General features: G+C 30.1%; 1 protein-coding gene across 2 annotated transcripts in view; it reads right to left on the bottom strand.

Annotated features, from left to right (window-relative positions):
* Positions 1 to 5,315: 5,315 nt before the first annotated feature.
* Positions 5,316 to 12,787, bottom strand: part of LOC129972469 (putative inorganic phosphate cotransporter) — a 55,309-nt gene continuing 47,837 nt past the window's right edge. For both annotated transcript variants that reach the window (XM_056086613.1, XM_056086615.1), the window contains one exon: positions 5,316 to 12,538. In XM_056086613.1, coding sequence (XP_055942588.1) covers positions 12,338 to 12,538 — 201 coding nt within the window. In that variant the 3' untranslated portion in view covers positions 5,316 to 12,337. The remainder of the gene's footprint in view (positions 12,539 to 12,787) is intronic.

Raw genomic sequence — 12,787 nt, 5'->3', positions numbered from 1 at the left:
ATAATTATAATTTTCAAATAATAAACAAAATAGGCCATCCAAAAATATTACAATTCGACATGTAATCAGTAAATATCTCTTTTATGGATATTTAATTAAATCAATATGAATGTAAATTTATGTATTTCAGATATATATCGTATGTAAATTTTTGCCAAGTCATACCTTTTTCTCATCAAATGTTTTGTGAATTTTAATCAAGTTTGTATATCAGTTTTTAAACATATAGTATATTTTTATAACTTTACAAAAGTCATAAATCTGTAGTATGACATTTTTATAAATATTTTTGTTTGATTTTAGTAAGAAAGGGAAAGATTATTTTGTCAATCTCAGCACTTTTTCTTTAAAACGCAATCTTTCAAGAGTATAATCTCTCTTTCATCTTTTCATCCATAAATTTGGAGACATAATTATTCATTAACGGAAATGAATAATGCCTTTGTACATAACATGATTTTCCATCCATATACTTATTACTTTCATTCCCTTTCATATTAACCTTATGAAGAAGCTTACTTAAATTGAAACTACCGATTTAAGTCTTTGGGGATAAGTGGGTTAAAAACGGCCCAACATTTTGCTTATTTTTTTGTGCATGGTGTGATATATTTTAATTCACCTCTAAAAGCTCGAACTTATTTACAATCATACAGTTTAATATTTTAAAAGTTTTGATTCGGGGGCAATATTATGTACCAACGTAATGAGTTTGCAAATGAGGAAATAAGTAAAAAATAAAGTTACACTTTTGCTAGTGAATTCTTTATGTTTAGAATCAGGCGCAAAAAGAATTGAATTCAATGCAATGGTTTTAAAAACCAGCGTGAGTGGTCACCCCAAAACTTTCTTGCATATTCTCTAATAATGGTCTTGCATGGCATTGGCGTACAATAATTAGAAAATATTTCCCTTTGGCGAGAATTTAACATTTTTATTGAATCTATAATGCCATTCTCGGCGAATTATTGGGCGATAAAGCACAGGCATGCGTTTATAGCACGCGAAGAATCGACTCTATGTTTTGATGCGTTTTTCTCAATAGATTAAAACAAAAAATAATGTTATAATTTTATAAAAAAATGAAATCTACAATCGAAAATTTCAAGTTATCATGTGAGAACATTATTATTTTTAAGGCATTATTTGTCTTAATTAATTTAAGTCATTAACCAGTTTAAACCGGTATAAAACAATCACGAGACTTCTCTATCGGTCTCTATCCCACTCTCTCTCTCTGTATATATATATGTTACCGTTAAAGTATATAATGCAGATATTTCATAGAATACCTAGTTATTCCATAAAATAACTGATCGTGTCTGTTAAAGTGTGTAATATGTTATTCATTTGACACTTTAACTAATTATTCTATGAAATAACTAGGTATTCTATAAATTAACTAATGAGAGACAGTTAAAGTGTAAAATAAAAATTTATCTAAAATGAAATTAAACTAATAATAGACAATTAAAATGAAAAAGAAGCAATTTATCTAATTTATGCAGCGTATAAATGTTATTTATGGAAACGTACCATAAAATCATTTGTTACAACAAGGATTACTAAAATGACACTTGGAATTACAAAGAACATTATTTCTAAAACAAAAACATTTGTCATTTCTAAAACAAACAAACAAAAACATAAATGCAGTAGGGGTGGAAGGTAAATGTATTTGTCGTGCGAGATATATGATTTAGATTATTTTACACTTTAACGGGCTGCAGATCGTTATTCTATGAAATAACTAGTTAAACCATGAAATACAAGAGAGTTTTACACTTTAATGGACACGATCAGTTATTTCATGGAATAATTAGGTATTCTATAAAATAACGGATTTCATATTTCTAACTTTTAGCTCAATTTAGCCCATATTAACTTCATTCTAGAATATTCTCTTATTTTCTGATCTCATTCCACTTTTTCTATCTAATTAATTGAATAGAAGCTTTGTAAAATTGCTGATTCGGCTAAAAGCCTCACGTTCCCACACTCAGGGTGAAGGGGCAAAATACCGCTGACTTAACAAATTCTTTTTTAAAAGGTCCCTGTGTTTCCCTTGCCTCGTCGGCGCGTGTAGCCAAAATCCCTATCCTATCCCTATAATTGAAAACAACTTTATCTGTTTATTTTAGGCATATTGTTTGTGGCAACACTAATGAATAACCTCCCGGTTTGTTTATCTGTTTCGAATAAAGGAAATTTTTCGTATCTTGGTTAGTTATCGTCTGAATGAATAAGTAATACATGTGTTAAGCATGCATTGTTTAATTGCTGCCTATAGTAATGGAATGCCCAGAGATATCAGATAAAGAAAAAATTGCGGAGAAAGACAGAGCAACTATCTGGCAAGTTGGAAAGAAAAGCTTATCGTAAAGCTACTAAGTTGACGGTAAAGCGTGAAAAATTGAATCAATATTTAGATATTAGAGATATGAGCAAAGAGTGTTCACATTATGGGGGCATTCAAGTCACATGGTTTTATAATAAAAATATTCTGCTTAACCAGGTTTTTAGTTTTGAATCGGAAACAGACCAACTAGCAAAGATATGTTGTCATAATGGAAAGACTAAGCTTTCAACGTTAAACGAATGGGCAATGGCGCTCAAAGATTTGCCAAATGGAACGACGAACGACGTACATCTATAATATCGAATAACTTCGGAATTCGCGAACGAAAACGAGGAGGGGGCGAAGTCACATGGTTTTATAATAAAAATATTCTGCTTAACTAGGTTTTTAGTTTTTTTAAACTCCTAAGCTTCAGAGTTTTAACACACAAAGAAAACTTAATGCATATGAGAGAAATCTTGTAATATCGAACAAAAATATGAAACTATTGATATGTAATTGCGCTCAGCAAACACTAGTATTTTTTTTCACTCTTGGGTCACAGGTAAATAAGTAAAAAACATTCTATTTATAGCATTAAGTGACACTTTTTATATACCATGAACAATCTTCTTTTATTCAGATGTACAGCACATAATTTTGAAATTTTGAGTGTCAAGAACACTTTTGTTTGATCATAAATTATTTACAAATGTGCAGAATTTGATCATAAATAATTTATAAAAGTTCACACACAGCAGGTTTTATGACTCATTTTTAACAGCTAGAATATGATATTAAGTAAGTAAAATCATAAACTTACCTGAAACGTAATCGCTGCCTCTTCTGTTCAATGTTGGGAAAGAATGATTTGCATTCATTTAGCGATTCGCGAAGGCTGAATGATGGTGTGGATTTTCAATATCTTCGATTCTCCTAGAGAATTATATTCAAAAATATACAATACCTTACTGCGTTTTTTAAAGAAGATTTTACCGAAATAAATTTATTTTCCTTAAAAATTATAAAACGTGGTCCAAAAAGAAAAATTATAGGATTTTGCAAAATTTTAAATCAACTTTAAACATTAAATTTAATTAACTATTCATTTAATTGATGACTACTTATAGAAATATTTTATTGTGTTTATCTGTGTCTAATGTGATGAAATTAAATTGTATTTTTAGTAGTTTTTAGAATAGTTTATAAATTCATTTTGTTGAAATCGTTACTTTAAAAAAATGACACAGACATATTTTTGTATAAGATTTTTAATTTGTTTGTAAAATGATAATTTATATAACAGTTTAAATGGGGTTTTTTTTTCTGCAAATATACAAAAAAATATTGAAGATATTTATAAGTTCTATAATTATGGAATTTTAGTATTGCAGATATACATTTTTGCAAGTTTTATTTAAAGAAATATTTTCAAATACTTTTTTTTTAATTTTAAGATTATAAAAAACTAACATCTGTTAAAATCTATGGAGTTATTGTCAGTTTAAAGTTCATTCAGAAAATTTGTTGATTCAATACTGGCCAAATCACTTTATACTATATAATTTAATTTCATAGCTTGATTTTCCCTAGTTGAGTCTTGCAGATGTTATTCGGTAACTTCGGGTAGAAATGGTGTATGTCCTTGGAATACTTATGTGACAGGTACTACTTTCTGTTTTTCTCAACAATCTTAGCATTCTCATTTCAACGATGGTTGCATCAGAGCTGAAGCTTGAGTATTGCTGTTTTGGACAAAGAAAGTGGCTTCGATTTGTTCAATTAGATCATGTGTTAGATAGTTTTGCCTTCAATAGAACATCAATTTTGTCAGGAGGCTTTAAAAGGGCTGATTTTTCTTTCAGGATATTTTAAAATTTTAAATGTACTGCTTTAAACAAACAAACAAAAAAAATAAGGCTTCGATTTGTTCAGTAGATCATGTGCTAGATCGTTTATTATTCAATAGCATATCAGTTTTGTCCGGATACTTTAACAGGGCCGATTTTCTTTCGGGATATTTTAAAAATTAAACTAAATTTAATTAAAAAGCTAAAACAAATTCAAGCTAAAGGACTTGAAACAGACTGGTTTCTTAGAAACATTTAATCATATATCCTCTATGTGACATTTTCCTCAAATGCTTGGGCAAGGCGCGATATTTAATATTTTGCTAATATATTACAATTTCTATTTCAAATTCTTAGCAAATAACTCCACCATCTATAGAATCTTTATTTGAAATGATGTATCGCAAAAAAAAAATAAATCATAAAGTTAATTTAGATGTTTTTGTCTACCAGGATCAATATTGCATTTTCAATTGCATGATGCTTTTTATGTTCTGAAAAAATACTTATATTTATAGTATCTGCATGAATGAAATGTAAAGCATTGAAAATCCGCAAAGATGACAAATGTTTCGAACCACAGGAGATTCAGAAGTTTGGTTTGGTTTAGTTACATTAACGTCCCGTTGTAAAGCAACACTAGGGCTATTTAGGGACGGACCTCGTAATTTCGAACCACGGTCAGATGACGAGGACGGCACCTGATCTGGCGCCCCCCTCTCCACGCCACACCAGCGGGAGGACGTTTGGCATAACGGATTTAATGTGCAACAAACCCCCTTACACGACGGTTTTTCGGTGAAATCGGGTCTCGAACCTGAAACCCCATGGCTCACAAGCCGAGACCTTTCCACCAGGCCACCGCGGCCCCAGACGGTTCAGAAGAGGAAGCACTTCCATGATGGTTCTGGATTGATTGATTCTTATTGTGAAGATAGCATTTAATTCCTATTTGAATTCTAACATTATAAAAATTGCCTTACTTACTTGCCTCTAGTGCTTTTCCGCTGAAATAATAAGATAGTAAAAGCAAATTTTGTCATTCTTTGTTTATATGCATAAGTATGGAAAAAATTGAATTAAATAAAATATCTTGAGCAATACATTAAATAATTTATTGACTCAATAATATGCAAAAAACTACACACACAAAATAACACACAAAAAACTACAAATTAATATAATGTTAATCAAAAATGCAAAATTACTGAATATCACAGAAATAGTCACTATTTTATTAAAACAAGTGGTGACAATTTTATCTGGATTTGACTATCTGAAATCCATGTTGGTAATTGGCAGTTAAAGTTGATGCTATATGGAAATCACGAGCGAACGCATCACCTCTGGATAATGTAAAATGTGCTCCTACATATCTTTGAGTTACAAAAATAACTCCATATTATTTACCAACTCCATTTTAAATATGGAGCACAGAATATCAAGTACTCGTATATAATTGTAGATTCTTCACCAATAATAAAAAAATGTGTGTGCATCTATATTTTTGATGTCACTCTAAAAGTCAAGGCGTTTTACCTAAGCTGCCAAACCTGGCACAAATAAACTTTGGAGGGTAGGAATGTGCAGCTCAGATATATTTTTTTAGATAATTTATTTAAAATTGGTAAAAGAAATAAAAATTGTTTGAAATTTTTTAACGAATATAAATTTCCCTTTATTTGATGCTTCTTAAACATAACTTTCAAAAATAAATAATACATAATATATACATAAACATACAAAAATACATACATTCAGTACATAAAAGATTTTTACATCATTTTAAATTGAAATATTTATTTTTTCTATGATACTTCTATGATACCGACTTTTTTCACTATATTTTTTGATATTTTTTAATGAATATCCATAAAGTATTTTAAGTATATTTTGCAACAATATATTTAGCCGATGTATCAAATCGCTTTCCTTGTTGCTACCAATATTTCCTCCAGTCTTTTATTTACAATTCTAGATGATGAAATTCACCTTTTCTTTTCGTATTCAGTAAGCTTCAATACCTATTAGGTACATTTCGAAATTTGAAATTTCGTTTATTAATTGAATTAATAATTAGATCAATAATTGAATTTTGCTAACATTTTATTTTTAAGTTTTAATTTCAAAACTAAGCAATATTGAAATCTTTTTAAAGTGTTTTCATTTTTCATACTGTTTCTCTTTCTACTAAAATATATAATTGGACGTACAATAATAGAGACGAAAATTAGGAAAATATTTAACCTAATAAACATAAAATTGTAAGGCTTCTAAAAATAATATGTGTTTATCAAAAATTAAAGCTTAAAAATATTTTTCTAAGGAATTTATTAAGATCAAATTACGCAAAATATTTAATTAGAATTTTTAACAAAGCATTAATCTATCGAACCGATTGGTGCCAAATGCGGCTAGTTTCAATTACAAAAAAAAGTTGTATGTCTATCAAAATTTAAAGTTTAAAAACATTTTTCTAAGGAAATAATTCGTCCCAAATTATACAAAATATTCAATTAGAACTTGTAACAAACCATTAATCCATCGAACCAATTGGTCACCAAATACGGCTAGTTTCAAATACAAAAAATTCAGTAATTTTATATATGAATTACTTTTAAATGTATTAATATAACGTGTTGGATTATTTAGTTAAGGGCAATAATATATACTATAATCTTATCCAATCAATACAATTTCATATATGAGAAATAACATATCGTGATAAGAAATAGCATATCATGAAATCTTGTCGACGAACCATGACATGCAGCATGGTTCGTCGATAAGATTTCAGCTTCTAATGTTTCCGAGCAAGAAATCCAATTTCATTGAAGATATACCGTGTGTGTGTCCTTGATGCATATTAACTCAAACATCGAGAGACGATTTTCGCCCTCTATTCTGACTTTGAAGCTTGGAAAAGAGGATGTCGGTTGATATAACGATTCGTCTTCGTCATCTTGCCATACTTTAAATTTACTATGTCATCACAAAATAACCATAATATTGCTTTAAATTGGGGAATTAACTATTGATTGCAACACAAATATTATATGATCTTTTCGAAAGGGACTAATACTTTTTCTCGACATAATCAAACAGATTATTAACACTAGAACTGCCAAGACTGTCATTTTGACGGTTTTGAAATTTCATGCTTGAAAATTTTGATAGAATTTATGTATTGTTCTAGAACTTTATGCCGACTTTAAGGAAATATAAGAACAATTAAATATTTTCTATTCAATTTCTACTGAGCCATTTTAACTTCCATAATCAATATGACCTGTTCCGATTTATATCAAGACCGTTAAAATGACGGCTTTAACAATTTTAAAGTTTATAATGTTTTATGGATCATCAATTCAATGATTGAAATGAAAATGTATTTATCATTTATACATAATTTTAGACATTTCCTAGAAAAATTGTAATTACATTTTGAATATGAAATTATATTGATTAATCTAAAGTGTTCGGCAGCCTTTATAATGTGTTCTATTTTATTCCAATTATTATTCAGTTTAGAATTAAAAGCTCTAATTGGAACGCAGTGTAATGTGTTAAATGTAATTAGAACTCAATCATTGTCAAACTATTTTTCTTATTTTTTATTAATAATTAATGAATTATTATATTAAATGTTGTTTTTGTTAAATTATATTCTTTTTTTTTTTCATAAAATAAGTCAAAAGTGATAATGAAAGCCATGATGATCAAAAACTAGTCAAGCTGACGGATGAGGTAAAACTATGTATATATTTAACATCGGCAGTTCTAGTGTTAATAGTGCAATCAATTTGTAATCACAAATTTTGGGGCGGAATGCTTTTTGCTTATTCAACCACCATTTTTACAGGGGGGGGGGTCTTTCATATAACTACAACAAATTGGTAAGTCTTTTCTAGATATCCTTGTCTTTAAGTATAAGAAGAAATGGTATTTTATATTCATAAGATGTTAATCAATATAAAATTAATCCGATAAGAAATTAAAAAATCATCTCTGGAAAGCAAAGGTAGATTCCTTTGCATCTAATTTACTATCTGACAACATAAATTGTTGATGTTAGAAACAGTCAATATTAGGGGGCTTGAAAATCCTGTTTCAGCCCCCAAATTCTAAGATATTGCAGTTATCTGAAAAATTCAAATACAAAAGTTGTTTGTCTTAATGAGACACGAATTTGGCTAAAAGTTGTTTGTCTTAATGAGGCACTAATTTGGCTAATTTTATTTATTCTTCTATCCCCAATATTAGGGAAGTTATAGCGAAATGAAAATTTAACCCTCCCCACTACCATTTACATTCCCTTTGAGCTGGATGGCCCATTTACGAACTCATCCCAGGTTTTTACATTTCTAACAACATATTCCAAGCCAGTTAAACTCCAAACAAAATTACTCTAGTTATTCTGTGCACCAGATAACATGGGCAAAGCGGTGTAGGCATATATTTATATATGTAATGGTATCTCAAAATCAGAATTAAATCCTAATTCATTCCCTAATTTTTATCTTAATTTAACCCATATTATCTTATCTAAAATGTTCTCTTATTTCCTGATCCAAGTCCACCTTTTTTTTATTTAATTATTGCTAACTAGCTCTATGAAACTGCTTTAATCAGCACTTTCACACGCTGCAAGTGAAGGGATAAAAATCTATCTAGCTAAGCAAATTGTTTTAAATATACCTATAATTCCCTATCTTAAATCGAGACATGTAAAGAATCCCTATTAAAATTTCATTGTAAAAGCTACCGTAGGGAAACTTTCGGTCTCTTCTGCTCTTGTATCGATGTGAATGCATGTCAGTCTCGTTATCGTTTCTTGTACATAAATATTGCCTCCCGGGATGGAATAAACGTTTTAAAATTTCAAAGTGCCTTCTCGAGCACGAAATATTCTTAAAGTCATGTCATGAAAGTCATTGCAATAGGGAGTTTTCCTATAGTAATTTACCTAGCAGTTATATAAAAAGAAGTAAATTTTTTTTTTCGAAATTCACATAAAGATATAAAATACTTTTCTTGATAACTATACACATAATTTCTCAAAATGTGAATCCTTTCTATTCACATATGAGAGACAATGTCCGTTTGGCATTTGGGTCTAATTCGAGTTAACTTTGCTTTCCATTTTAGGTTTGACTTCAGATGAGGGATTATTCCACAGTTGTAATTAGGCTGAACCAAACACACACAAAATTATTCCTGAGCTCATGTAACTGCACATATAACTACTCAAAATGAGAATCATTTCAATTCACATATGAGTAACAATGTCCACTTGATACTCAGAGTGTAATTTGAGTGTATCATTGCTTTCCATTTTATGTTTGGCTTCATTTGATGGATCGTTAAACGGTTGTATTTCGGCTGAACCAAACACTCAAAAATTTATTCCTTAGCTCATGTAACTGCACATATAACTACTCAAAATGTGAATCATTTCAATTCACATATGAGTAACAATGTCCACTTGATACTCAGAGTGTAATTTGAGTGTATCATTGCTTTCCATTTTATGTTTGGCTTCATTTGATGGATCGTTAAACGGTTGTATTTCGGCTGAACCAAACACTCAAAAATTTATTCCTTAGCTCATGTAACTGCACATATAACTACTCAAAATGTGAATCATTTCAATTCACATATGAGTAACAATGTCCACTTGATACTCAGAGTGTAATTTGAGTGTATCATTGCTTTCCATTTTATGTTTGGCTTCATTTGATGGATCGTTAAACGGTTGTATTTCGGCTGAACCAAACACTCAAAAATTTATTCCTTAGCTCATGTAACTGCACATATAACTACTCAAAATGTGAATCATTTCAATTCACATATGAGTAACAATGTCCACTTGATACTCAGAGTGTAATTTGAGTGTATCATTGCTTTCCATTTTATGTTTGGCTTCATTTGATGGATCGTTAAACGGTTGTATTTCGGCTGAACCAAACACTCAAAAATTTATTCCTTAGCTCATGTAACTGCACATATAACTACTCAAAATGTGAATCATTTCCTTTCACATATGAGTAACAATGTCCATTTGATACTCAGAGTGTAATTTGAGTGTATCATTGCTTTCCATTTTATGTATGGCTTCATTTGATGGATTATTCCACGGTTGTATTTCGGCTGAACCAAACACTCAAAAATTTATTCTTGAGCTCATGTAACTGCACATATAACTACTCAAAATGTGAATCATTTCAATTCACATATGAGTAACAATGTCCACTTGATACTCAGAGTGTAATTTGAGTGTATCATTGCTTTCCATTTTATGTTTGGCTTCATTTGATGGATCGTTAAACGGTTGTATTTCGGCTGAACCAAACACTCAAAAATTTATTCCTTAGCTCATGTAACTGCACATATAACTACTCAAAATGTGAATCATTTCAATTCACATATGAGTAACAATGTCCACTTGATACTCAGAGTGTAATTTGAGTGTATCATTGCTTTCCATTTTATGTTTGGCTTCATTTGATGGATCGTTAAACGGTTGTATTTCGGCTGAACCAAACACTCAAAAATTTATTCTTGAGCTCATGTAACTGCACATATAACTACTCAAAATGTGAATCCTTTCATTTCACATATGAGTAACAATGTCCATTTGATACTCAGAGTCTAATTCGAGTGTATCTTTGCTTTCTGTTTTATGTTTGGTTTCAGTTGAGGGATCGTTAAACGGTTGTATTTCGGCTGAACCAAACACTCAAAAATTTATTCCTTAGCTCATGTAACTGCACATATAACTACTCAAAATGTGAATCATTTCAATTCACATATGAGTAACAATGTCCACTTGATACTCAGAGTGTAATTTGAGTGTATCATTGCTTTCCATTTTATGTTTGGCTTCATTTGATGGATCGTTAAACGGTTGTATTTCGGCTGAACCAAACACTCAAAAATTTATTCCTTAGCTCATGTAACTGCACATATAACTACTCAAAATGTGAATCATTTCAATTCACATATGAGTAACAATGTCCACTTGATACTCAGAGTGTAATTTGAGTGTATCATTGCTTTCCATTTTATGTTTGGCTTCATTTGATGGATCGTTAAACGGTTGTATTTCGGCTGAACCAAACACTCAAAAATTTATTCCTTAGCTCATGTAACTGCACATATAACTACTCAAAATGTGAATCATTTCAATTCACATATGAGTAACAATGTCCACTTGATACTCAGAGTGTAATTTGAGTGTATCATTGCTTTCCATTTTATGTTTGGCTTCATTTGATGGATCGTTAAACGGTTGTATTTCGGCTGAACCAAACACTCAAAAATTTATTCCTTAGCTCATGTAACTGCACATATAACTACTCAAAATGTGAATCATTTCAATTCACATATGAGTAACAATGTCCACTTGATACTCAGAGTGTAATTTGAGTGTATCATTGCTTTCCATTTTATGTTTGGCTTCATTTGATGGATCGTTAAACGGTTGTATTTCGGCTGAACCAAACACTCAAAAATTTATTCCTTAGCTCATGTAACTGCACATATAACTACTCAAAATGTGAATCATTTCATTTCACATATGAGTAACAATGTCCATTTGATACTCAGAGTGTAATTTGAGTGTATCATTGCTTTCCATTTTATGTATGGCTTCATTTGATGGATTATTCCACGGTTGTATTTCGGCTGAACCAAACACTCAAAAATTTATTCTTGAGCTCATGTAACTGCACATATAACTACTCAAAATGTGAATCATTTCAATTCACATATGAGTAACAATGTCCACTTGATACTCAGAGTGTAATTTGAGTGTATCATTGCTTTCCATTTTATGTTTGGCTTCATTTGATGGATCGTTAAACGGTTGTATTTCGGCTGAACCAAACACTCAAAAATTTATTCCTTAGCTCATGTAACTGCACATATAACTACTCAAAATGTGAATCATTTCAATTCACATATGAGTAACAATGTCCACTTGATACTCAGAGTGTAATTTGAGTGTATCATTGCTTTCCATTTTATGTTTGGCTTCATTTGATGGATCGTTAAACGGTTGTATTTCGGCTGAACCAAACACTCAAAAATTTATTCTTGAGCTCATGTAACTGCACATATAACTACTCAAAATGTGAATCCTTTCATTTCACATATGAGTAACAATGTCCATTTGATACTCAGAGTCTAATTCGAGTGTATCTTTGCTTTCTGTTTTATGTTTGGTTTCAGTTGAGGGATCGTTCCACGGTTGTACTTCTGCTGAACCAAACACACAAAAAATTATTCCTGAGCTCATGGTGATACCAATGCATATCCAAAAGATATTATTCCATTGTTCAATAGTTTGCTGTAAAATGAAAATAAAAACGTAAGATTTTGAAGATAAGTATTATTTAAAAAATTTTAATAACTTTGGCTGATGAAAAAATTATAAAAAATTTAAATACTAAAAAAATTAGAGCATTGGGTTGTAGTTCATTCCAGTGAATCCTAATATAAGCATAATAGTCAATTCTTTGCATATTCTATTGCTAATAAATAAGAAAAAAAGATGAAATAGATTTTTCTTTTCTAAATTGACTATACAATTTATTTA

This window comes from Argiope bruennichi, chromosome 6, assembly GCF_947563725.1.
Source record: "Argiope bruennichi chromosome 6, qqArgBrue1.1, whole genome shotgun sequence".
Lineage (NCBI taxonomy): Eukaryota > Metazoa > Arthropoda > Arachnida > Araneae > Araneidae > Argiope > Argiope bruennichi.
This window is presented reverse-complemented; position numbering and strand designations above follow the sequence as displayed.